We start from the raw sequence: 27,711 nt of genomic DNA on the forward strand, positions 1-27,711 counted from the left end.
TTTGTGGGAAACCGGTGGTCACATCAACGTCGCTTTGGCCGAGTGGTTAAGGCGTGTGCCTGCTAAGTACATGGGGTTTCCCCGCGAGAGTTCGAATCTCTCAGGCGACGGTTGCATTTTTGGTTTTTTTTTTTAAGGTTTTGTGGTCTTTAGATCAAAAGAAAACCAGATTTGCCCTTATAGACTTTACTACTCTTAATGTTTTTTATAAAATTAAATTACTTTATTCTTTTCAGTAGTTTTTTTTTTTCAAGTAAAAATGAAAAGTTTTTGGAGAGTATTTTAATGATTTTTCAAAAAAAAAGGAGGTTTTTTCTATATTATATTACAAAGAGAGTTTTTGTAAAAAGTGAAACCAAGGGAAAGATTTATGATTGATAGAAACATGAGGGGAGGAGGTTTCTATATTTTATCCTATTTATTACAATAATTATTATTATTTCAACAAATTCCTTCGGTTGTTGTTATATGACTTGCCATATCTGTTGAGAATGGATCCGTAAGAAGTGGAACAGTAAGGCATACGCATATGCAATTTCCTATCGTACATAAGCAGAGCAGCAGGTACACACAAAGGTACAGTTGGGCACATGGTCTTTGGAATTTGGGATTGGGGGTATATGTCAATAAAGGATACGCATCCTATGAATCATGTTGTATAGATGGATACAATCTGATATGCAATCGGGGATCTGTGCCATGCATCAAGGAAAAGTTAAATAATGGAAATTCATAATTATATTAATAATTTTAGTAATTTAATATTTTAGATTAATTATATTAATAAAAACAATAAATTACTATTAATTACTCAATAGATAATTATTTTTTATATTATTCGTTAGTGTTTTATTTAATTTATCTTATTTTATTAATCATTAAATGTTATAATTAAATTAATCTATAGATTAACTTTTTTAGTCATAATTAAATTAATCAAGTCCAAGCTCAAGGTTTAAAACTGTGAAACAAATCCTCATTTGGGTATCATTATCAATCCCCATCCCTACCAAGGTAATATCCATCCTTAGTCCCATCGGATTGAGAAAGCTGAGTACCCAATGGGATGGGGAACACTACCATCCCTATTCACATTCGACTCCTATTAATTGGTTAACTGTCATAAAAATGTAATTCGGAACCTAATAAATAAAATTAAATTTTAGCAAATTTTTATCTAGCAACTATTAAAAATTAAGAAATTAATAAAAATTAGTAGTTCATAAAATAATAATAATAAGTAAAAAAAATATTAAATATAATAAAATAAACCACTTGCATTCTATATTAAAATTATAAAATTTAATTAAAATATTAAGACTAACAATGACCTAATTATAAATGTTTTAAGACTCCTACTTAGGGATGATCATTTATAACTTAGCCTATACCCAGCTAAACCAACAAATTTTCGAGCTCAAGCAATTATTTTCTTTTGAGCTAGGTCTAGATCAAATCTACACCAACCCCACACGATGTAGACAGTAGGACTATTAATGGTTTGGATTCATATCACAACCAAATGAACTTGCATTTACATTCGATTATGAAATCTATATCTACATTCGCATTTGATTATTATGTTGGGTTTTGGATCATTTTCACATTTAATTTGTAACCATCTTATTGGATTTCAATTGTTGTTGTTGTTGTTTGGAGTTGGAATTGGAACAAACTAACAATTTTATTAATAATTTATTATTTTATTAGTGCTTTATTATTATTTTATTAGTATTTATAATGAATATTTTATTATTAATTATTAATATTAATAGTTTTAATTTTAATTATTAATATTAATATCTTATTATTTATTTATTACTTAGTAGTAATATTATTATAACTAAAATTATTTTTCCTACCCCAAAATATATTGTATTAATATTTTATTTATACCTTATTATTATTATAATATTTTATAATTAAGGGGTTTTGTATCATGAGTTCTTTAGTCCTTAAGGAGAGCCTAAAATACCCAAACGTCTTACATCTCTCTCTCTCTCTCTCTCTCTCTTTGTGTGTGTGTGTAATAATATAAATGCAATCACTCTCTAGATCTCATTAATACTCTCTTAATTGTCTCTCTTTTATAATATAATCTCTCTCTATTAATATAATATCGTGGTAATAGTGTGCAACTTTAAATATTAATGATATACAACTTTGTTAATGACAATAATTATTATTTTATATTTTAAAACAAAAGAAAATAAAAAGATATAAAATAGATAATATAGATAAATGCATATGCTAACTTTTATAAATACAAATATAATTATTATTTTATATTTCAATAAATGGTTATTTTATTTATTTTTTATAATTTTTACTTTTTATTATTAATTCTAACTATCCTATTAATATTAATTATACTAATTTTATATTTCTATTGATTCTAATTATACTATATAAAAGCTTGTTAAATTTTAATATTTGTATTAACTTTTGTATTTTTTTATTAATTATAGTTATTATTTATTAGGTTTCAAATTATATATAAATTATTATTATTATTATTATTATTATTACTATTATTATTATTATTATTATTATTATTATTATTATTATTATTATATGTCGTGTATCACATGTTACGGGTTTTTAGGCAAACCCGTTTAGCTTGTCTTCTTCATATAAGTAATAAAACATATTCTACATTTTAAATTTGCATTAATTTTTTACTTTTATACCATTTTTAATGAGTCTTCTATTTTATATAAGTCTCTTGTGAAGTATGGGCACCATGCACAATGAAGGTCTCAACTCAATTCATCAAAATTAGGATAAAATACAAAAACCTCCACTAAAGTTTCTGACAATCATAAAAAAAACCTCCCCTATAGTTTTACTTTAGCAAAAACCTCCCTTCCATTTTCAAAAAAATCAATGAAAACCTCCCTTCTGTCAATGAATAAGACGGAAAACATTAAACCAATATATTTTTCAAAATACCTATTTTACCCCTATATGAGTTATTGTATACTTATTTTTACTAAAATACCCTTTGCCCTCTATACTGAGCGTGAAACTCTGTTCCTCTAGTTGCTTGAAAATGACAAGGCCGATCGACTTCCTTAATGGTGGTTTTCTGTTTTTTTCAGGCAAAAGAAGGCCGATCGGAGGAACGCCGAAAAGGAAATCAAAGATCAACAACTTCTACATTCAATTCCCTTTTACAGGAAGACAATGGACAACCCATCCAGATTCTCATTACGATCTAAGCACAGCCCATCTGAGGTTGAATAGTGCTCCAAAGGTGAGGTCATACAGTGCCCTAAATCAAAGGCCAGAGCTAGGTCTCAAGAAGAAGCTATCGCCGCACGCGCTCTTAGCAGGAGTAACAAGTGCATTGGACCCACCGGAATTTACAAACTGAGGGGTGCTCTATGCGGTGGAGAACCTGCATTCGTCGCTAGTGAAGCTCCAGTCGAAGTCTTGGAAATTACGGCAATCCGGTATTGAGAGACGAGTAGGAATCTGGCATGGAAGGGGAGAGGAGACCATTTAATAAGTTGGGTCTTTTCCGCACTCTGACATTGAGGTCTTGGTTCTACAAGATCTCGACTTGGGTCTTACTGTATCGATTTTGACAATCTTTGGGCTCTCTTCGAAGGTGTTGATGGTAGGATCAATAGATGACGAAAGCCTCCTGATGCAGCACAATCTGGGCACTCCTAACTGGCTAAAACTTGGCTCCTAGTTGTAACAGATGGCACCTGAGATGAAGAGGAACGTGAAGGTTTCCCGGGGAGCTCTCCCGGCGGGAACACTCCGATGGCTAAGTTAGAACTCTGACGAAAACTCAAGGAAAACACAGTGAGTTAAGAGTGTTGAAAGTGCTAGCTTCAATACCTTTGCTTCGTGAGGGTCGGGGTCCTCTTATACCGGAGCTCAGTCACATCAGGTGTAACCGCCACTGCCCTAGCCGTTACTGCCAAGGCTGAGGTGGCAAGTGCAGGCTGCTGTTGTAGGGTACGGACTCGTCAGGCATGCCATGCTTTTCAGAGACGGCAGGCACAACGCCGCCTGGCAAGGGATGCGGCCACTGCCATCGGATTCGGTAGGAACGGATGTTAGACGGATCTCCCCTGCAGGTTGCCAAGCTACTTTGCACCGAACCGCCTGGGGTAGGTTTGCCTTGCACCGAGGTGCCGAGGCACGTCGAGGTGCTCGCACTGGAAGTGAGCCTTAAGCAAGTACGAACAGGAATCTCGACGGTGCTGTCCCGAGGTGTTTCTCCCTCGGGACACTTAGCCAAAAGCTGGGGTGCTCCCTTCTTAGGAAGGGAGAGCTCGGAGCCCCTTAGGAGGAGCTCGGTCCCTTTGCACAGGGGGAGCTCGGGGTGCTCCACCCTCAGGCTTGGGACGAGTTGGGCCTTGCTTCTCGGCGAGTTGTCACACCCGCTGAGTCGTTTGGTCAGGCCTCGGCGAGCTTGTTACGCCAAGTTGTGGCCAGGTTGTCACGCTGAGTTGTCACTTATGCCAAGGCATGTCCACGTGTCCCCGTCCTACAAGGTCAGGCCTAATCACCCTACATCAATTGCCCCCCACTCCCCATGCTAGGGGTTCTGACCCAACGCGGGGAATCCGCGGTCTGCCAGGTGGATTTGGCTCGGGGCCTGAGCTTTCTTGTCTGCCAGCTCATCGGTTTAACCGGTTCTCTGCTCGGCTCTACAAGGTGCTGCTCGGGTCGTGTACGGTCTATGCGCGGGCGTCACACGACTTATGGATTCCGTGAACGTCAAAAAATGCGCTAAACCGATTTTGCCTCGAAGGTCGCGTAGCCGGTTTTCATGAGGATCGTCAGATCGTTTCGATCTCAACCGTTGACGCCTGTGTATAGTGGCTATAAATAGCAGAGGCCCTGGCCATTTTCCTTCGCCACAAATCCTCAGTCGTAGTCTTGAGCTCGCATCCAAAGCCTCTTGCTCGGGTCAATTCTTCCCAGTCCGGTCCAGCTCTCTTTGGTGAGTCACCCTAGCTCTTCTTCAGTTCCGTTAGTTATGTCTTCCTTTGATAGCTAGCTAGATGAGCCCGAGGTGGGTACCTCGGCTCAGGGTGACCCTACTAGAGTCCAGTTCCCCGAGGCGCGGGAGGCTTCGGGTAACTTGGCGTCCACCTCTCACCGAGGTCGGATGCCGAACAGGTTTGGACCCTCCACCATGACCCTGGAGAGGCTCCGCTACCTTATTCAGCAGTACAACCTGCCCGAAGAGTACACCTACAATTTACCTGCGGGTAACTTCCCATGGGAGCACGGCCTTGACGAGGTCGTAATCTTCCAGGAGCAGCTCATAGCCGGGCTCTGCCTTCCTTTCCACCCACTCATAGTGGAGGTCCTGAACCACTTTAATGTTACGATAGACCATCTTCACCCGAACTCGGTCCGTAACGTGGTCGAGACCATCTCCCTCTGCTACGAGTATGTCCTCCCCCTTGACTTGGACATATTCTGTTCCATCCTCACAATCAAGAAGAACGCTTCATGTGTTCTCCCCGAGCATAGGAGGGCCTATTACTTGTCCCCTCGCTCAGGCTTCAAGTTAATGCATAAGCTTTCGAGCAAGATCCCGGCTTGGAAGCAGGACTACTTCGTAGTCCGGAACCCTACGGGGTGGCCCTTCCCTACTCATTGGAGGGCGGCTATCCAAGACCCCGACATCATCCTTGACAAGAAGACAAGGGAGGCATTCCAGTCGTGGGCTGAGGTCGGGTGTAGTTACAAGGATTACATCACCGAGAGCATACTCATCCAGGCTGGGTTGAGCCCGAGTAGTTAGTTAGTACCTTAGTTGTTTGGCATGCTCCTTTCTTTTACTCGAGTACTAATGCCGAGCTCTGTTGCAGGTCCCATGGAGGCAGATAAGCTTAAGGGAGATAGGCTCTTCAAGCACATGAAGGGGAGGAAGAGGCGGACTGCTAAGAGAGCTCGTGTCGAGTTGTCGCCAGCCCCCACTCCCGAGCCCAAGCTTCCACCAGCTCCATCTTTCGAGCCCGAGCTCCCTGGCGCTCCTCCGATCATTGACTTGGAGGAGTCCATACCAACTCAGGAGCCTGAGACCTCGGCCGAGCCCGCTACGAGGGCGGCAGCTGACCCCGAGGTTGCCACCGGGGCTGCTGATGTAGCAGCTAAGGTCTCCGTCGAGCCCATTCGTACAGCCGAGACGGCGGTCTCCAGCTCGGGGAGCCCGGATGGGGGCCGATGTATCTTGGTCCCCCAGTGCGGCCTTCGGAAAAGCAAAGGGGTCGTTTACTCCGAGGAAATCTTGATCTGGGCCGATATGCTCAACCCTGCTCAGTTTGGAGCCCGGGTTGGTACTCACACTATGGTGGTAAGTTCTCCTTTTATTTCTCATGGCTCTCTTATATGTATGTTTCTTCGGTACTAACCAACTTTCTTTGTCAGGCGAACTCCGTCGTGCACGCCCTAGCTCTTCAGTCCGAGAGGAACCTGAAGCGTGCTCTAACCACCGAGGAGTCATCCCGCGCTGCCCATACCGATCTGAGGGCAGCTCGCGAGCAGATCCACCGACTGGAGAGCGGCGCCATGGCCCAGAGGGGCGTTATTACGACGCTGACGGCGAAGAAGGATGAGCTAGAACGCGAGAATGATGTGCTGAGGGGTGAGGTGGAGACCCTCAAAGCAGAGCTGGCACGCGAGAAGGGTGTGTTGAGGGGCAAGCTGGACGCCCTCAGGGCAGAGATGGAAGGCCTTAAGGAGAACAAGAAGGCCCTCTTGCATGAGGTGGAGTTTCTCAAGGCTAACATCGAGGAGAAGACTGGGATTTTTACTCAGGCCATAGAAGAGACGAAGATCAAGCCTGCCGTGGAGTACATCCAGTCTGAAAAATTCGATGTCGTTTTGAGGGAGGCCTACCGCAAGGGGTTCAAGCTCAGCAGGTGGTTGATAAGGCACACGTACCCCGAGCTTGACACGAGCGCCATCACCACCTCGCAAATCACGGATGAGGTAGCAAGTCAAGCCACAGAGGACCCGGATTCAGAGGAGGACGGTGACGAAGAAGCAGACGCCCCTGATCAGCCCGAAGCTCCCGAGGAGGTCTCGCGCGGAGATGAATAGCCCCCGAAGTGATTGTCTTTGTATTCCGAGCCTGCGAGCTTAGTCTTTATTGTTTTTTTTTTGTGTCGAGCTCTTGTACAAAACTTACTTGTTAATGAAATTGACTTTTCTTTTCCAAGTGTTGTTTTATCCGAGCTATCATAGTTGAGTGTGTGGAGTGATTGACATAGTAGGGCATAGTGATGCATATGCCCGAACTGTCATGTGGAGTACACCGAGGTGACTGACATAGTAAGGCATAGTAATGCATATGCCCGAACTGTCTTGTGGCGTACACCGAGGTGATTGACATAGTAAGGCATAGTAAGGCATATGCCCGAACTGTCTTCTGGTTGTTAGTCGATGTGAGCTAAGCATCGCGGAATCTACTGGTATGCTTGCACCCTCGATACATTATGTATTGTGGTGTTGAGCTCCTTGTTCAACTCGGTGTTTTAGTCCCTTGGCCGGGAGGGTAGTGGCTCCAGCCACCCTTAGAATCCATTCGTGTCATAGAGGCGGCTAGGTTATTATGCCAGAGTCTGTTAGTACGGCATTATGGCCCTTAAGCCCTGAGAGTGACTCGTGGTCTGCTCTTGGAGTTCATCCACGTCATAGAAGTGACTGGGTTTTATTGCGCCAAGGTCTCTGTTAGCTCGGGATTTAGGCCCTTAGGCTCTGAGAATGACACGTGGTCCACTCGGTTATTTATAGGTAATACTGCCTTAGGTTGACAATATTCCATGCCTGAGGTACTTGTTTCCCTTCCAAGGTTTCGAGCTCGTATGTTCTTTCCCCAAGTACTCGATTTACTCGGTAGGGTCTTTCCCAGTTCGGACTGAGCTTACCAACACCGGGCTCAGGCACCATAACCTTACGGAGAACTAGGTCGCCAACGTGGAGAGTCCGCTTTTTGACCCTGGTGTTATAGTACCGAGCTACCCTCTACTGGTAGGCTGCGGTCCTGATGTACGCGAGGTCCCGTAATTCGTCAAGTAAGTCGAGGTTGGTACGTAGCTCGTCTTCATTTGCCTTGTCATCATACGCTTCTAGTCTCAGCGAGGAGACTTCGATCTCGGTTGGAATGACTGCTTCGGTGTCGTAGGTGAGGTTAAAGGGGGTTTCTCCTGTGGCGGTCTTTTCCGTGGTACGACAGGCCCATAATACACTGGGAAGCTCGTCTTCCCATAGTCCCTTAGCTTGGTCCAGGCGCGCCTTTAGTCCACGGAGAATAGCTCGGTTCGTGACTTCCGTCTGACCGTTTGCCTGAGGGTGCACCACTGAGGTGAAGTTCTGCTGAATTCCCATGTCTTGGCACCACTTTTGGAATTTGATGTCTTCGAACTGCTTACCATTGTCGGAGTCAGTACCCGAGGTAATCCGAAACGACACACTATGTTCTTCCAAAAAAGGTTCTACACATTCCGGGCTGTGATTGTTGTGAGGGGTTCAACCTCGACCCACTTCGTGAAATAGTCAACTACCACCACTAGGAACCTCCTTTGCCCTGTCACTGGTGGGAATGGCCCGAGTAAGTCAATCCCCCATTGTACAAATGGCCACGGGCTAGTGAGGTATTTTAGGTCGGCGGCAGGCCGGTGGTGGATGTTGGCGTGCTTCTGACACTTGTCACATTTTTTGACGACCTTGGTCGCATCTGCCTTCATCGTTGGCCAGTAATACCCCTATCGTAGTGCTTTCTGAGCGAGGGCTCTGCCCCCCAAGTGTCCACCGCACAGGCCCTCATTAGTATCGTGGAGGACGAGCTCGACTTCAGAGGGTCGCAGGCAGCGCAGGTAAGGGAGCGTGTAGGATCTTCGGTACAACCATCCGTCTATCATGACGTATTTGGCTGCCTAACGCTCTACCCTCCTGGCGGCATTACGATCTACGGGGAGGGTCCCATGTAGCAGAAAGCTCGTGAGCGGATCAATCCAACTCGGCTCTGCTTGAACAATGGAAGCGACCTCCTCTGCCCCCTTGAGATTGTTAGGCCGAGGCAAGTTCTCTATATACACAGTCCTCATGGTGTTATCACTAGTGTTGGCTAATCGGGATAGGGCATCGGCCTCAGCGTTCTCTGATCTCGGGATTTGCTGGCTGAAGTGTGACCGAAAGTTGAGCAGAGCCCCTTTTACCTTGGCCAAGTAAGCTACCATGGTTGGCTCGCGAGCTTCGTACTCACCCATAGCCTGATTGACCACGAGCTGGGAATCGCTACAGACGACAATGTGCTTGGCTTTCACTTCCTTTGCCAGATCCAGTCCGGCTAGTAGCACCTCATACTCTGCTTCGTTGTTGGATGCCGCAAACAGAAAGTGTAAGGCGTACTCCAGTTTCACACCACTTGGCTTGTACAGAACGATCCCAGCTCCGCTGCCCTGCCGGTTTGACAAGCCATCTACATGAAGGATCCAGGGTTCCTCGTCCCAGTTCGTGCTTGGCCTAACTAGGAGAGAGGTCGCGCTGGTTGCTACTTCATGGCGCTCGAGCTCAACCAGCCCGGGAACCCCAGGCTCACCCGCACTGGGGGCCTCGTGTTCTGCCGGCTTGGGGACTTCGGAGCTAAAGGTGCATTCTACGACGAAACAGTTTCGAACAGAAACAAATGATAAACTCTGATGAAATCTAATTATTGAAGTAGGCTAGGAGAAAAATAACTAGAGAATTAGCCATGAGTGTTTTAACAGATTAAAGGAATTAAGATCAGTCGAATATGGTCGGATTAGTTACGACCAAGTGAGCAAACTAAGGGAAAATGGCGGTTCCCATTGGAGAAGGGTGTTGCTCCACCATTGTGGCCCACAGGGAATGAGGAATGGTGGCCGCAATTGCGGCCCACCGTCATACTCTTCTGGATCTCATTGCCAAGATCTGGAAGCTTGTCAGGCAGTCCAAGTGCTTGCAAGACAAGATGCCAGCGAAGGAAAGTGCGACTTGGCTTGCCATCATTAACCAAGAAGAGGCATTGTACAGGAAGCTTCACCCTGAGAGCTGCCCTCTTGTGTCATCAACAGCGGGGAGTGGATCTTTCGCCATTAGCGACAGCAATGAGTATGATGTTGAAGGGGTTGAGAATGATCCAAATGTTGTACAGGAGTGCAAGCCTCATGATGTGAATCTGTTCAATTTGGGGATGGGGTCAGCCAAAGACGGACTTATGGTTCCCCTACTGCTGTGCATCGTGAGGAAGAAGATGAACAGCATTGGATTATGGAGTTGTTGAGATATGGTTATTTTAGTAAAAACAGATGCACATTAATTGTAAAAGGATAAAATAGGTGTTTTGAAAAATATGATCATCTCTTTAATGTTTTTTGTCTTATTCATTGACAGAAGGGAGGTTTTTATCGATTTTTTTTTTTTTGAAAATAGAAGGGAGGTTTTTGCTAAAGTGAAACTATAGGGGAGGTTTTTATGTTTGTTAGAAACTTCAGGCGAGGTTTTTATATTTTACCCTAAAAATTATTAATTTTAACAATATTATTAATTAATTAGTTAAAATATATTAATACAAAGTTATCTAATAAAATAAAAAAGAATAAACCAAAAAATACAACATTAGAACACAGGTTCTATTTGCAACATATCAAACCCATATTTATATCATAATATTATTAAAACTATCAATTAAAATTTTTTATATTTAAATTTCTTATTTTTATTAGTGTTTTAAATTTGGTTTAATTTTTACTAACTTTTGTTAATATTTATTAGTTTTAAGTGAAAGTTTAGTGGCTTTTTAAAATAATATTTTTTATTTTTGTTGTTTTACGTTTGATTGTTTAATATCAACCTATTTGTATTATTTGATTTATTAATATTTTACCTTATTATGTTGTGTTACTACTCCCTCTCTCTCTCTCTCTCTCTCTCTCTCTTTTCAACATCGTGCAACTATATTAGTGTAATCAAAATAGGCAATTATTACTTTCTTATGTTTTTAAAACAAAAGTAAATAAATACAAAAAATGGAAAAAAATAGATAAATAGCTTCTCTCATAGGAGAGACATGCTCACATGGACCGTCCAATATATATATAAGCATATTAATATCTAGTTTGACAAAAATGTAAGCTGACCAATTTTGGGTTGTTTTTGAACTTTAACAAAAATCGAAAAGTATCATTATAAAAATTAAAATAAACAATTTAAGAATTAATTTTTCCAAAAAAAAATTATAAAACTAAAAGTTATAAAAATAATTTATTTTATCTATCTTAAATGATTTATATGTTCTATTTTACATATAAATTATATGTTAAAAATAAACAAGCATATTTATTATTTAAAAAAGTAGAGTTATTATTTATATAAATATACTAAACAAACAAATTTCCCAAAAAATTATAAAATTAATTTACTTTATCGACCTTAAATGATTTATATGTTTTAATTTATAATTATATATAAAATAAAAAACACCTAAATGTTAAAAATGAGATCATATTTATTATTTGAAAAAATAAGTGATAATTATTATATGATATACATATACATTTTTAAAGTCCTAATATTGTTGATTGCAATGTTTCTCTTCATATAACTTATTAAAATATGCATTTCTCACATGTTTATACTTTACACCATGGTTTTTAAAACCGACCCAAAGACCAAACCAGTCAGGGGTCCAATTACTAGGTCGAACAGTCCAACCGTTCAAATCAAACGCTCAGCCCGTTCTAATAAAAAAATTAAAAAAAATAAGAAAAATAAAAAACAATCAAAACGGTTCAAATGGTTAACTGCTCGGTTCAGTGGTTCGCTGACCAAAATCAACAGTTTTTGAGGAAAACAGAACCAGTCACCTGACCAGTTCCCGTTTTTTCCAGTCCAACTGTCTAGTCCAGTCCGATTTTGAAAACCATGCTTTACACCCTATTCATACCAATTTTAGACTTCACGGCATATATTTCCAACTATATCCGATATTTAAACTACATCCATATTCATACATTTCCAACCATATCCGACATTTAAAATAATCAATATGATATATGTTGCTTAATCTGGCTTTCCACAGGACTGGTCCTATTCAGAACCAGAATTGCGTCTAAATTACAGACCTCATAATAATTACTACTTTCAAATGACTAAAATTGCACGTAGACGGTAGAACCTTTCAAAACACGCAATTAGATGTTTATTGCCCTAGCTGCTTTTTGATATTGCCAGAAGGATTCCATTTAGTAGATCATACCATATGTTTAACTAAAAAGGGAATATTCTGTCAATATCAACAGAACAGCTAGCAACAAACTTCGAACACGTAAAAGACTGACGCAGGGCAGGAACTACCGAGGCATCAAACGGAGAATTTCTTTCCAACAAAAATGAAGGAAAATGCTCGCGAAATGTAAAACTTGTACCTCTTCTTTTCTTTCCCTTCTTTACAATTACACACGCATATACATTGCTAAAGGAGGCTAGGCCTAGGCTACTACTCTCAGAGAGATTAACTTATAACCAAGACCTTATCAGCAACGGCAAGGGACCAAATCATGCTGTATCCTTCCTTTCAAGCATGTCATTATGTCAAAGATGCCAGACAACCCCAGGGTTGTGAATGCAGGCAAAAGCCTTCTTCAAAACACCAAACACAAATGATACAAGGAAAACCATCACGACCTTCTTCGATGCCAACATCCTCAGATTCACCCTCAGCCCATGTATTTTCATGAACCTCAGTACAGCTGAACCCACCATAACAAGCCAAGCGGCAACACAAGACAAAACCATCCTCAGAGCATCCTTGCCTCCACCAACCTTAACCGGTTCATCATTGGACACCTCCACATAAGACAAAGATGGAACTTCTTCATGGCTGCTCTCTTCATGGTTTAGCTCAAGACTTTCATTCAGCCAATCTGACAATCGGACCAGCAGCCTTGCTAACCATGCAACCTCTCCATCAGATATGGGCCGCTTCATCCAGTCCCCTTTGTATTTAACTGCGGGCAATGGCTGGTTCCCAATCCTCCTAGGCTTGAATATTTCATCCCTCTGGTGCTGCCCCTGCCTAATATCTGGTGTAAATGACCTGGAATCCCCAACAGACCCACCAAATAGACAACACATCTGAGCTTTCAGAGAACCCACGGTCTGAAGGTTGTTTGCCACATTATCACCACAAGTACCTTGGATCTCAGACTCCGCTCGTAATATCAACAACTGCACAGAAATTGGCATGCAAAGAAAGAACATTGAGATTCTAGCATGTCAACAATTTGTAAATCATATATTGTGGTTCCTAAACATACAAGTAATTCTTAGCAAAGACATTCTTCTTTTGTTTTCAGGTAAAGATCCCAGATATTCAGAAATACCTGGAGGAGTTGATGACCACCATCTTCACCACCATTAAAGAGACGTAAATCCTTGTTCCAGTTCTCATGTAAAAAGGATCCATCAGCGTCACTCTCACACAAGCCATCTTCCCAGTCCTGACTCCATCACAAAATAATATGTAAATAATAAAAGACTGGATGCTCTAGAAGATTAAACAGATATCGTCTTCAATTTGCATGCAAAGTTGGACCTTATGTATCATCAATGCCGGTCAACAACAGACTCATCATGTATTAAAATTAACATGATATTATTGATGGTAACCATTGGTCCATATTTTTTTCTCTTGTTCAAAATTGCTTTTTTAAATTACAAGTTCTCTTGATAATGTAATAGGGTTATGGTAATTGGTAATGATACTAGATCCAGCTTATTTTTGCAAAACAAACCTTAACCATTCTGTCCCTCTGCTTAGATCACACATCTGAAGGAGCTTACAACATGTTAATACAAATATAGCAGAAGTTGCATTCCACATACAAAAGGATATCTTTGCAACTGAAAATTGGAAAAATGCATTTGCTGCCACTAAATTACCAGAGAGCATGTCTGCTGCAACTGTGGTCGCAACACTCCCTTGCAAGTTGCAACCCCAATCCAACACAAACAGGCCTGGGATGGAAATAAATTCATTACATCACATGAATTGCCTTTTAATTTCCATCACCAACATGCCCGTATTTAATTGGAGGTTTCAAGGTAGTGCACTGTGAGTCTGTGACCACAAGAACAGCAGATGTGAATTCAAATAACCATCTTTAAGTAGTTACCGTTGCCTTGTGTGTGTGTGGTGATTGTGTGTTGGAAGAGAGGGCAAGTAGCATACCTGCAACTGTTCTCTAATGGAAGGAACATATTTATATAAGCCATCAAGTATCAGTGAAGGAGACCCAGATGGTTTAGAATGAAATGCAGCGTCTACTTTCTTTACTAAGTCCAACAGCTCTCTTGATGATGTTAGAATGGTCAGTACCTAAAGAAACAAAGCAAAAAATAACTACACAATAAAGAAATAGAGAAACTAAACAACAATTACCATAGAAACGGGTAGTAAACATTACTTCTTTTAGCCATAACCACTTAACCAGATAAAATAAGTATCAGCATTTAGCGAATTGAGAATTAACAGCTCCTTTCTCCAAGAAAATATGAATTGGAGAGAGGACAGTTGAATGTCCAAACCTCCTCCTCTCACAATCTCATTATAGATCATTAGCAACATTCCAATAAAACATACTAATCACCATTAGAATGGTTATCCACATCATACAAAGAGTGAGTTTTAGTTAAAATGTCAAATACATAACAATGGGAAACATTTAGAAAAACGATAACAAAATATTGTAAATAATATAGAAAACGCTGCAAAATGGTCGAATCCAATTAACATTAGAGTAAACCATGAAAGATACATTTTTACAAACATTGAAACTGTCATGTTCAATATATATTATTACTTTATGAAGCACAGAACATGTGGCAAAAAGAAACTTGTGTTTTTAAATGTTAAAGAATACTAAAACTGACCCCCTGTAAAAATATCAAAATAAAAAAAAAAAAGTTTCATAGTATCAAAACACCCAATACAGATGTCTGTTTGTATCGGGTGAATCGATACCCTGAACCTTGGATATTACATACTATTTTATTATCATTTGAATATAAAAAAAAACTTTAAATATTAATGTGATTTTTATGCTTTACTCTAATCATCTATCTCTTCATTAAACTCTAAGACAATGGGGCAAAGGGCCACAGTGCAAACACATTATGCATAAAGTTAGAAATTTGTGGTAAAAGTTAACCACAAACACATGTTAATCTTGACTCTTAACTACAAACTTTTTTCGGTTGGAGGCTTAAAAAGGAGTTTTACATGTTTGAGTACAGAGTTTTGGATCAGATTAAATTTTCATACACAAGTATTGAAACAAAATACATATCTATGTCAATAAAAGAGTACATTGATCTGAACAAAATGCAACAAATGAACATTATAGTAATGCTTTGTGCCAGCTAGAAATCGAACTAATTTGTAGGATATATTAGGAAGTTTTGATTTTTAAATCATGGCTCTACAGTATATTTTACACAGAAACATGTGGCCATTCATTATGCAGTCACCACATAATATTAACATTCAAAATACTGTCAATACATGGTTCTCAAATTAAAAACCTAAACAAGTTGCACTTACAACATTGTGGCATACAAAAATTATAAATAGTACTCACAAAATGCACAAAGAAGCACCACCTAACACTCATGAATAATTGCACATAATAAGATTCATTAGCCAAGGCCCGAGATAAAAAGAATGATATCAAAAAAATAAGGTCAATTTCTAAGATAATTAGCTCTATTATGTAACCTAAAGGATTTGATTTCTCATTTAGTATTTTAATTAATAAAATACAACAATTTTCTACTAAATGCAGGAGAACATAGAATACACTACATTATATTTTATATATTCCTTTAGTAAATTTTATGAAAAAAAATTATGTATACATAGGCCAATTATCAGGCACATATAACTTTTTATATTGTTTCAATTTTATATTCTGTGTATATATCAGTTACTTTCATATAACTTTTAATGCATACACAATGCTGATTATGTTTACAAATGGATAATCAAAATAATCACCACTCATGAATATATGTATATATATATATGTATGTATGTAGGTATATATGGCACCATACCCATAACATATCTTGTATAATAAATGTCATAAAGTATATTTGAAAAATATTGATAAAGCACAACTACGAGTACAGCAATCAAGAAACTTTTGTGACCTGGGTAACCAGGGTCCAAATCTTGGAAACAGTCTCTCTATGTATAAGGTTGCATACATTTCCCTCCCCAGATCCCACATTGACAGGAGCCACATGCACTGGGCTGCCAGTATAAGTATGGCAATCAAGAAAACCCTACAAACAAGGGACAGACTTCTTACAAATTCATAGGCAAGAATATAGACCTGACTTGTCACTTATGTGGCAATGAAGTGTCTATGGAGCAAATCTATAAAAAATGCACAACTATTCAGCAGATTTTGATGCTACTTGAACCCAACCATCTGGGCCGGTGGGTCCTCAAAGAAATTCATAAGGTTGCATACATTTCCCTCCCCATATCCCACATTGACAGGAGCCACATGCACTGGGCTGCCAGTATAAGTATGGCAATCAAGGAAACCCTACAAACAAGGGACATACTTCTTACAAATTCATAGGCAAGAATATGGGCCTGACTTGTCACTTATGTGGCAATGAAGTGTCTATGGAGCAAATCTATAAAAAATGCACAACTAATCAGCAGATTTTGATGCTACTTGAACCCAACCATCTGGGCCGATGGGTGTCTTGAAACACAATCAAAGGAATCCCGGATAGGTGGAATGACTTTGCCCTCCTGGATCGGGTTCCAATGAAGAGGATTCATCCTCATCTTCCTCTTGTTTCACTAGGAGGCAGAAAAGTCTCTTGCACTTGTGCCCTGCTGAGTAGAGTTCATCACAATTAAAACATTGTCCCCTCGCCCTGCGTTCCGCCATCTCACCCCTGGACAAGTGCTTAATAGGGGATGCAACGACGCTGCTCCCCACACTGGATGCTGATCTGGAATTGTTGCTCGTATGTGGCTTTTGTTCTTGGCTGGCTGCTGAATATGGAGCCATCCCGAGTGGTTCCGAGGATGCCCATGCTGATGGAGGCCACCCCATACTAAAGGTCCTACGGCTGAATTGTAGCATGCATTCGAAGGCGCGAGCTATATTCATGGTTGTGACCAGGTTGGGGGGTGTTGCATCTCCACATCCACAATCAAGGGTTCTGCTAACCCTGCGGTGAACATGTCTACCTGCTGGTCCGGTCGTACCGAAGCTGCTCTGGCAAGGAGGGTCTGGAATTGGAGCTGGTATTCAGCCATTGTTCCCGTCTGTTTGAGGTTGATCAGTTCACCTAAGGGGTTGCTTGTCAGTGGGGGCCCAAACCAGAGTTGTGCTTCCTCCGTTAGGTGAAAGGCAGCTAGGTTTACCTTGTCTCGGTCGTTTGTCCATTGATTGCGAAAAAACTACTCGCACCGATACAGCCAACCCAAGGGATCTCGGTTGCCGTTGTATGACGAAAATTCCAACCTGCTGTACTTGGGAATGACCACAGCCCCCTAGTTGACGATTTGCTGCTCGCCGAAAGACTCCGACAGATTCGGTCGGCGGCCGCTAGTGGCTGCCTCCCCTTCTGTGCTCCTCTCCTTGCTAGAAAGGAATAACTCCATCAGACGTCGTATCTCCCTGACTTCGTCCTTGATTTCCTGTACTTCCGAGCTAGTCTCCACGAGCCGGTGCTCGAGTTCGTGAACCCTGGACAACAGCTGCTCCAGATCACCCATGACGCCCTGCTCTGATACCAAAATGTTATGGGCCCGCGAATAGGATCTCGTCATGGGTCGGTCCACAGGGAAAACCTCCTGTTTTCCCTTGTTCCTCCCATCTCTTGATGAACCTATCTTGGCCGCCCTAATGGTGATTTGTCCAAGAGATCACCTAACTCTCCTTATTCTCTTTCTTGACTGAAATTTTCGATGCCTTTATTCAATATTCTAAGCTCCTTAAATAGAAGATTACAAGAGATAAGAGTCCTACTTTTAGGAAGACTCCTTGCTAATTAGGAAGACTCCCTACTAATCTATCCTACTGAACTGATAAGATAAGACTCCCTTAATCTATCCTACTGAAATGATAAGATAAGATAATCTAATCTACTAACTTAATAAGATAAGATAGGAATAACAAGATAGTCTAATCTAATTTGCCAAATGGATAAGACTGTTGTTGCCGAATTGGATAGGATGAGAACACCAGATCATTGTTGCTGCTCCCAATATGCATCCACATCATCAAGGAAACCCTAGAAACAAGGGACAGACTTCTTACAAATTCATAGGCAAGAATATGGACCTAACTTGTCACTTCTGTGGCAATGAAGTGTCTATGGAGCAAATCTATAAAAAATGCACAACTATTCAGCAGATTTTGATGCTACTTGAGCCCAACCATTTGGGCCGGTGGGTCCTCGAAGAAATTAAGGATACCTCAATTAACTCAAGGTGGAAAGAATTTCTACTAAGGGAAATAGGGGGGATAGAACTGTCAATAGGTAGATCTAGCTCAGGATAGGGCGTACTAGTCCCAAACCAATTATTAATTGGGACAAAATCATAGACACAAAACCTTCTCAATTACTAATCAGGATAAGGCCTGACTTGATTAGACCCAATTATACTGACATCTATAATTATCTATGTTAATAACAACTTAAAACTTCATTTTTGATAATATAACCTTAATAAAAATGACAGTAAAATAGTAAATTGTTTATATGTTAATAAATCAAGTGTTTTTAATCAAAATTATCTTAAATATTCTTTATCAAATTTACCCTTTTAGTCTATACTCTATAGACATAAAATATAATAAAAATTACAAGAAAACTAGGAAACATTTAACAATTACTAACTCAATAATAAGTTCAAGTCTAAATCAGTTTGGAACAGCAAGAACCAGTCCCAAAACAATTATTAATCAGAACAAAATCACAGAACTAGGACTTATATAATCAATTCAGTTTGGTTGGGTAGAAGCGACCCATTGATAACCTACCTCTATGGTAACGTGATAATTTGAAGTTTTGAACTTGCAAAAAATCATATCAAAACCCACTAACATCTTAGAGGATGTGCAAAGAATCCTCACTAAATACATAAAAGCTAGCCATATCTAGGGCCACAAACGGATCAGATCGGATATAGGAATATCCAAATTTGATTTGTTTATATTCGAATTCGAATCGCGTCTTATCCATCGGATATCTAGCAGATTCGAATTGAATTCAAATTAATATATATATATATATATATATATATTAATCTGGAATGGGTGGTTTCTCCTTGCAGAAAACGGTAGATTAGGAGTCTCACGTGCAAATGTTTCGCGCATGTATCCATTGCATGGTACATGCATGTCTCAACTTCTTTCTCATTTCTTCTATTCGAGATCCTTCTTCCAAGTTCCATGCGAGTCTCCCTCTTCGAGAGAGCTCCTTGGCCTTTCGATTTTCCCTGTTGTTGCGAAGGGAGAACGAAGGATGCCCTCCCGAAGGCTTCACAAGCTGCTTGTCCCTCTTGAGCTATTGAGTTCTTGAATCAACAGGGACAAGTAGCGGCGGTGCGGCGGTTTGGCCTGCTCGACTCATTTTCAGAGAGCCGAATACTGTTCATCTTCTAGTTTGAAACCTTGAGAATTCATGGAAGCCAAGGCCGAAGTCGAAGCGTCTACCATCAGAGCCCTGGGTTCTCTCTTCAAGATCACTGAAGTCTTTTTGTGGTATAGTGCTTTCTGTCTGTCTATGGTCTATTTGTTCTTTTGCTTTTTGTTTATGTAGTTCCAAATTAGGGAAAAAAGCATATTTTTCTAGCTAGATTTTGTGTGGTTTGGAGTTCGGGCAGTAAGTTGTTCCCAGAAGACTTGCTTTGTCCACCTTTCCCTTAAGTTCTAGAGTTTCATGTCTCTACTTTCTCATTCCCGGTTTTGTTGTTAAAATTTCTGCTATTTAACAGGACCGATGATGCTCCCATATACGAAACTGAGGTGTCCGCTTCATTTGTTTGTCAAGGTAATTTGGCAGAAACTGCTGTAGGTTTAACTTAGTTTAGTTTGTTTCTGAATTGATCTGCTGTTCTCTTATGAGTTACGATACTAATTTTGGGTTTCCTTCTGATTTAGTAGCTATAGTGATTGATGCATGCATGCACTTATTTTTAGACCCTTTGAAACCCTTATTCTTACATGCAATTTTTGTCTTGCCAAGCTGCTTGTTGGATATTAAATAGTATAAATAAATTAGATTAAAAATGGTTAAAATATTATATATTATTAATAAAATGAGCTAAAAAAGACTTCAATATTATATTTATCAACAAAATGAATTGAAAATTACTTGTATAAAACTTGAACCTATCACAATTTAGTGAAAATACAACATTGAGACCAATTTAAGTGATAGATATAATATAATTTTCAAGTATATATGAGCATATATATTTAAATCGAATCGAATTGGATTATATTGGATCAGATAGAGGTAGATCCATATTTGATCCAATTATAAACGAAGGGAATTTGGATCACACTTAATAGGATTGGATTCAAATTTGGATAATTGGATACCATTTGCAGCCCTAATTATATCAATCACCCCTTAGAAATCAGGAAAATTAAGGAAATTAATTTATTCTAAACAGTAATATGTTATATTAATATCAGAAAAGTGGGAACAAACAAATTAAATGTGTAATGGTTTGATAGAAAGCTCCTGCATTCCTACAAGTTAAAATGATCTTCAGGCTTCAATACCTCCTCCCCATTGGAAAGAATGGTGGGGCAGCAATAAGAGTAGTGGCTTGTAATTTTTAGGATACCTTTAGGAATCAAATGCAAGGTATATTGGCTGCACCTGCATGATAATTGACATAGTCAAAGCCTAAGCAGCATGGGAAGCAATCAAGCTAGCCAAAAAGTAGCATATTCACAAGGTATGGCTAGAATGAGATTGTAACATGACAATGGGGTGCCTCCAGGGTAGTTTCATAATTCCATGGAAAACACACCCCATAATGAAAGATACAAGGTAGATTGCTAGAAATGAGGATATTCAGGTGTGTGCAATTCATCAATTCTAGGAAGGAACTCAAATTGAAGATCTAATGGCTAACTGATGCAGAGGAGACAAAAGAGATTGAGAGATTAGTGAGGAAAAATTGCCAAGACTTGTCTCATGTTATTTGTGAGGACTTGTGGGGTAGCACTACCCCCGATTTCTGTAGCCCTTTTCCTTTGTATTACCAAAAAAAAAACTTAAGCCAGCAACATGGCAGGAATCTAATGGTTTTTAGAACCAATTGATGACTGAATTTGATGGGATGACAAGTAGACTTTCCACATTCTGGATTTTGTGGATGGCAATAAGGCAATTTAGAGTGAACAAAAATCCTCTCATTTTTTATGGCTTTTGGTTTGCATAAGTGACACAACTAAGGTTTAAACCAGGGTGGGTTATGTCAGTTCAGGGGTAGCAAATGGGTGAGTTGGGTTGGGTGGTATGCAGGTTGAGTACCTGCCCACCCATTAATGACCCACATCCATTTGTCACCCGTACTAATTGCATGTTAATGGGTTGCAACCCACCTGAACCCACCCATTTGAATATTTAAAATTTAAATTATGTAAACCAATCTTTCTTGAGGAAAAAAAGAAGATTTGGATTTCTCTGTAGTGCCACATGTCCATACCTAATTTGTTCAACTCAAACATAAAAATTGGACTTCATTTGAGAGAGAGAGAGAGAGAGAGAGAAGAGATAAAGGAGAAAGAAGCCTCATAACCAAGAGGAGAGACAATTTAAAGGATGGGGCAAGTAGGGATATGAGAGAGAAATATAAAAAATTGAACTTCATTAAAAAAATAGAGAGAGAGGTAATAAAGGAGAGAGAACCTAAAGGAGAGTGGGAAGAGAAGAGAAAAACATAAAAAAGGACATAAGTAAAAAGTTAGAGAAAGGACATAAAAGAAAGAAAAACAACATAACCAAGAGCAGAAAGAATCTAGAGGAGAGAGAGAAAGAGAGAATATAAAGGAGTGAGAGGGGGAGAGAGAGAAACAAGATAAGAGAGGGGAAAAAGAAACGTAAAAATTAAACTTCATTAGGAAAATACTAAATAGAGAAAGAACATAAGAGAGAGAGAGAGAATCCACATAACTAAGAAGAGGGAGAAACAAGAAGAGAGAGGGGTCAAGAAACATAAAAAGCTATTCATTAGAAAAAAGTTAGAGAGAGAGAGAGAGAAAGGACATAAAAGGAAAAGCCACATATCCAAGAGGAGAGAGAATCTAAAGGCATGAGACTAGAAAGAGGACAGAGAAACATAGAGAGAGAGAGAAGCAACATATTCATGTGGAGAGAGAACCTAAAGGAGAAAGAACAGAGAAGTGGATGCCCATTCTCTCTTTGACTATTTTCTAATAAAGCCCAACTTTTGTGTTTCTCTATTCTCTCCCTACTTTCTCTCCTCTTGGTTATGTGGATTTTCTCTCCCTTATCTCCTTTCTCTCTCTAACTTTTTTCTAATGAAGTCCAGTTTTTTATTTCTCTCTCATATCCCTACTCTCTCTCCTTTAAATTCTCTCTTCTTGGTTATGAGGCTTCTCTCTCTCTTTATGTCTTTTCTCTCCCTAAATTTTTCTAATGAAATTCAATTTTTACATTTTTCTCTCCTCTTTTAAATTCTCTCTTCTTGATTATGTGGGCTTCTCTTTCCAACTTTGTTCCTATGAAATCCAATTTTATGTTCCTCCTATCTTCTTTCTCTCTCCCCATGGTTATATGGCTTCACTCTTTTGTAGCCTTTCTCTCTCTAACTTTTTTATGAAGTCCAATTTATATGTTTCTCTCTCCTCTCTTTCCTTTAAATTCTCTCTCCTCTTGGTTATGTAGCTTCTCTTTCTTTTATGTCCTCTCTCTCTAATTGTTTCTAATTAAGCCCAATTTTGGTTAAAGTAATTTAAGAAATATGTGGTAGAGATGGGGAGAGAGGGATTCACTTTAATTTTTAAACCAGCATGGATAAGAGATTGGGAGAGTATTCAGGTGAGAAGTGGAGTTGAGAATATGCACAAGTAGGTGTGGTTAACACTTAACAGTGTATTCACATGGAATAGATATTAGTGGAATAGCATAAAGTTCAAAGACATATAAAGGATATATTACAAATTTACAATGTATTTTCTGAGTCAAACCTAAAGAACCAGGTCCAACCAGACTTTAACCAAACTGCCAATTTATTCAATTCAACCCCTAGTCAAGCTGTCCAGGCTTTTTCTATTTGATCTATAACCAACATCTGGTCATGTTCCTAAAACATTGGCTACTTCAACTCATAGCACAAGTGCACAAACTTTAGAACTCTATTACTCTAACTTGCCTTGATTTTAGCAATGCTTGACAAAATTTGGAGTTTAATCAATAGAAAGGAATCTCTTCCATTTATGATTTTATTCTTAATTCTTCTTCCCCTAATTGTTTCAGCAAATCAAAGAATATGACTTTTCGGTTTCATTTTCATGATCCATACCTAACATAACTTCATGAAATTCTCTAAATTGATAAAGATTTTAATGCTTCAAATACTTCATCAACAACATCCAGGAGAAACTTAGACTAGATGCCAACTAGAAGATGTGGACAATCAGAAACATCAGAGAATCTTCAGCTTTCTTCTAGTAATAAATAGTACCAAATGAAAGTGCATTGTCATGTATTAAAAGTGTAAATGGACAGACTTGTCCAGTATAAATTTTACAAGATCTCAGACGGTTTTCCATAGTATTACCCCAACCAAATAATCAAATGTTCTCGTAAGTCAATCCATCCAATACTAAAACATTATTACATGTTAAATAAGAATATCTATTGATAATTTTTCCATTTTTTCCATTTCATTTCTAAGGTAACAACTAGGACATATTTTCCCTCATAGGAAGCATACTCGGCTGTACTCTAAGTTTCCACTGGGATAAGAAACATGCAACAGCATACAATATAGAAATGGTTAACTTTCCCTCATGGCAAACAATTAAACCTGAAGGACCACTTAAAGCATGTTACCAAGGCTTGATACAAATACCAAAATAAAGTACCTCAAAAATTACACTAGCATGCATATATATTTACAGATCCATAGATACCACAAGCTAGAGAGCGAACGAATATTGCAATCAATAAATCAAAAGCAGAAAGTGATTAGTTACAAATCCAGTGCATACTACACAATGACAATTTGACCTTCTATTGGCTTATCAAATATAGCAGATGGACAAGTGAGATGCAAACCTTCAGCACCATCTGGGTTATTGTTTCCACGTCAGTGTGAAGAAACTTGTGAGCAAATCCAAGAAAATGCATTACCAATGAACTGTAGAACAGGTAATTGGATACCACATAGCTTTTCCAAGGTAATGAATATCCAGCTGCTGATTGACAAGTATCCTTGATCGCATCTCTCTGAACTGGAGACTCAGCATTCCCATTTTTTGATGTTTCAATAGGTTGATCTACTAATGCATCAAGCTCCACAAAATCCTCCATACTAAGCTTCCAAGGTTCCAAGTAACTGATCCAGAGGTCATATACTTGAGATACATTCTTAACTGAAGACTCTATAGGGAAAAACAAAAATGTCCTTAATATAAACCTGTACAGCGGCCTTTGGATCAAAGAGTTCCAGGAACCAACAGAACTGCCTGAAGATAAAGATGATACCGCAACCCTAGAATTAACAGCATCAAAAGAACCTGAATTCCTCCAATGAGGACTTCCGCTATATTCAACTGAATCAGAACCTTCCCCCGGGGCTACCAAGCTTTTCATGAGATACTTTAGAAAAAACTTAACAACTTCTCCCAGACCAGATGCTGGGGGAGTCTCACCCAGAACTGCTCGAAAAGGAAAAGATAAACCGAAAGATTGGCATACACTTACAGGAAGTGGTGAAAAATCATTATCAACCAACCAAAAGTTTATTAAAGTATAAACCAGGAACTCCGCTTGCGAAGCAATCGAGCCGTCATATCCCGATGAATAATTAAGGAGAGAACTACGGTACGGCTGATTGGAATTGGACCCATAATTCGGCACAAACACTCGCAGGTAAGCATAAAGAAGTCGTATGTACAAGCCACATTCGCTTTTTTGCCCTAAACCACGGTTGGCACCACCCAAAACTGGAAGAGAAGACGTCCAATTCTCTATCCTAAACCGCCGGCTTTTCGTAACCACCACTGCATTGGAATTCTCACTGTTCCCTTTGCACACAGGATAGTAAGCGAACCAGAACATGTAGTACTCGAACACGTTCAACTGAACTTGGTAAATACCCTTTACTGGACCCTCCTTAATCCTCCCTTTAAACAACGGACATAAATCAGATAAAACACCGCAATCCCTCCCGTTCTGAAGCATAAACTTGGCCCATTCCGGCAATCTCTCGAACGGAAAGACATACTTCACCAAGGAATGCCGATCAACAGCAGAAATCGATGAAATCAAAACACCATGCGGGGAAAGGAGATTAAAAATCCTACCTGCAAGTTCAGAATTGTTCGACGCCTGAACCTGATCAATCCATCCATTAGACGACGAGGGCGATTTCTGTGACGACGATTCATCGAACCCGAAAATCTTGCAAATAAGCGCAGGAAATGCAATCGAAAAGAACGATCGGCTCTGGTCGGCGTTGTACTTTTGAAGGAAAGTTTCGATTGCAGTGCAAGAAGCAGATATATTAGCTGGAGACGAAGCGTCAAGAATCATTGAGGCGAGTTCTTGAGCTTTGTTCTGAGAATCCATGACGTAGGGGTGAGGAATCATGGCGCGGCTGAGGAGTTCGGATATGGTTTCACGGTAAAACAGAGGGAAGTGTGAAGAGTGAAGAGTAGTTTTGCTTTTGTTGCAGAAAATGAGGATTTTAGGGCACAGACAGAAAATTTTTTGAAGTTTTAAATGTCTCGCGGGGCAAATGGCGCCTTTTATGCTTGGCGAGGGTTTATATTGGAGATGTCTAAAACCCCCCTTATTCCTTTATACGGAAAAGTACGGACAGATGCTATGCAGATTTCTAATTTGCACTGCAGAGTTATAAACATTTAAAATGCTAAGAATTCACACTCTATGCATCAATACCCGCCCGTGAATTGGCATCAATTCCGAGCTGTCACCTACTCCAATAGTATTTTGAGCCTATAAATTCTGATATTGGGCTGAATTGTCATTCTTTGAGCCTTCTTTATATTGCAAATGGAGGAGACCAGAAGCGTCATGGTTGTTAACGTGGCTCACATCTTTCGCTAAAGCATGGGTCACACAAGAGACCGGATCTGCTCTTCACATGGCGCCTCACCGACTTCACAGGCACATCCCACCTTGCATTAGGAACATCTCCCGTACTTATGTGTTATTATTTTGGGAGAATGACGATTCAACTCAGGGTCAAAATTTGTAGGCCTAAAGTATTGTTGGGGTAAGTGTCAACTTGGAATTGATGCCAATTCATGAGCGGGCATTGGTGCATAGAATGTGGGTTGTTGCCATTTTGAATGTTTATAGCTTTGCAGTGGAAATAAGAAATCTACATTGGGCCAGTCCATACTTTTCTATATTATTTTCGAGAGATGTTTCCAATGCACAGTGGGATGTGCCTGTAAGGTCGTTGTTAGGCGCTTGGAACATATCACAATTTGTCCCACAAATCCAAACTTTGGCTGAGATCGGCTTCGGTCAAGGCAAGCCCCTACTCACACCGTCCCAACATCCTTTTGCAACCTTGCATTAGGAATATGAGATAGGCTTTCGTCAGGGCAAACCCATGCCCACACTATTCCAACCGCCTTTTGCAACCTTGCATTAGCAATATCTCCCCATGAAATAAGGCACATAAGCATGGAGATATTCTCAATGTAAGACTATAAAGGCTGCTCGAACGAGGTTTTCCGTGACCAAAGCCGAACTCTGAGAATATCTCTCCATAAAATAAAGCACATAGGTACAGAAAATATTCCTAATGCAAGGTTATAAAGGCTAATCGAATGGGTATTGCCTTGACGGAAGCCAAACTCACTTTGGTTGTCACCGTTCGACAGCCGATGGTGTAGTCTAAGGGGCTGCCTCGGCGGTTTATTAACTGATGTGTCAAACAAGGAGAGTCTTGTGTTGTTTAATATTGACAGCCAAAATTTTTCTCTCCATTCTTGCTTGAACTAACAAGTACAACTTTTTTTTTATGAGTAAATAAACTATAACAGCAAGAGATTAATGAAGTCTTTTACATTTGGAACCCTTGGGGATAATGATCCAAAAAAAAGTAGTCCCGAGTAAAAGTCTTAGGCCATGTTCGAGAGTGCTTATTCAAAATAAGTTCTTATTTGGACTATTAAGCATTTATTGGTATTTGGGAAATAAGCCCAAAAGAAGTGTTTATTTTAAAAAATAAGAGCATATTTTTTAAGCCCAAATTTCTAGTTTTTTTAAGTGCTTATACAATAAGCATTTATTCAAATTTTTTCTTCCAAAATTATCCCTAGTTGAATTTTAAAATACCACTTATAATATTATCCCTAGTTGAATTTTATAAAAGTACTTTTATGAAACCACTTTTGCAAAAGCACTTTTATGAAAATACTTTTA

At 39.5% G+C, this 27,711-nt stretch overlaps 1 protein-coding gene and 1 non-coding gene across 3 annotated transcripts; one reads left to right on the top strand and one right to left on the bottom strand.

Annotated features, from left to right (window-relative positions):
• The first annotated feature begins 28 nt into the window (after positions 1–28).
• On the top strand, positions 29–110 carry TRNAS-GCU (transfer RNA serine (anticodon GCU)). Its single transcript has one exon. It is a non-coding gene; the product is annotated as a tRNA-Ser (tRNA).
• Positions 111–12,360: 12,250 nt separating this feature from the next.
• LOC104598460 (sphingomyelin phosphodiesterase) lies at positions 12,361–26,069 on the bottom strand. 2 transcript variants are annotated; one of them, XM_010260534.2, is made up of 5 exons: positions 25,614–25,747; positions 24,364–25,533; positions 14,234–14,380; positions 13,386–13,502; positions 12,361–13,230 (listed from the first exon to the last, which is right to left on the bottom strand). In XM_010260534.2, the coding sequence occupies exons 1-5, from the start codon at positions 25,695–25,697 to the stop codon at positions 12,595–12,597; spliced, it is 2,154 nt and encodes a 717-aa protein (XP_010258836.1). In that variant the 5' UTR covers positions 25,698–25,747; the 3' UTR covers positions 12,361–12,594. The 2 variants fall into 2 exon arrangements, with proteins under 2 accessions (XP_010258836.1, XP_010258835.1); XM_010260533.3 differs by having other exon boundaries at positions 24,364–26,069.
• Positions 26,070–27,711: the final 1,642 nt, after the last annotated feature.

Source organism: Nelumbo nucifera, chromosome 6 (assembly GCF_055504915.1).
Source record: "Nelumbo nucifera cultivar China Antique chromosome 6, China Antique-T2T, whole genome shotgun sequence".
NCBI classification, from domain to species: domain Eukaryota; kingdom Viridiplantae; phylum Streptophyta; class Magnoliopsida; order Proteales; family Nelumbonaceae; genus Nelumbo; species Nelumbo nucifera.

Excerpts from the sequence above, each read along its gene's own strand:
- LOC104598460 (XM_010260533.3), bottom strand. The coding sequence starts at position 25,899 with ATGATTCCTCACCCCTACGTCATGGATTCTCAGAACAAAGCTCAAGAA. Across the intron at positions 13,503-14,233 it reads CCATTAGAGAACAGTTGCAG|GACTGGGAAGATGGCTTGTG; the intron begins GTATGCTACTTG and ends TGATGGAGTCAG. Across the intron at positions 13,231-13,385 it reads GTGGTCATCAACTCCTCCAG|TTGTTGATATTACGAGCGGA; the intron begins GTATTTCTGAAT and ends ATTTCTGTGCAG.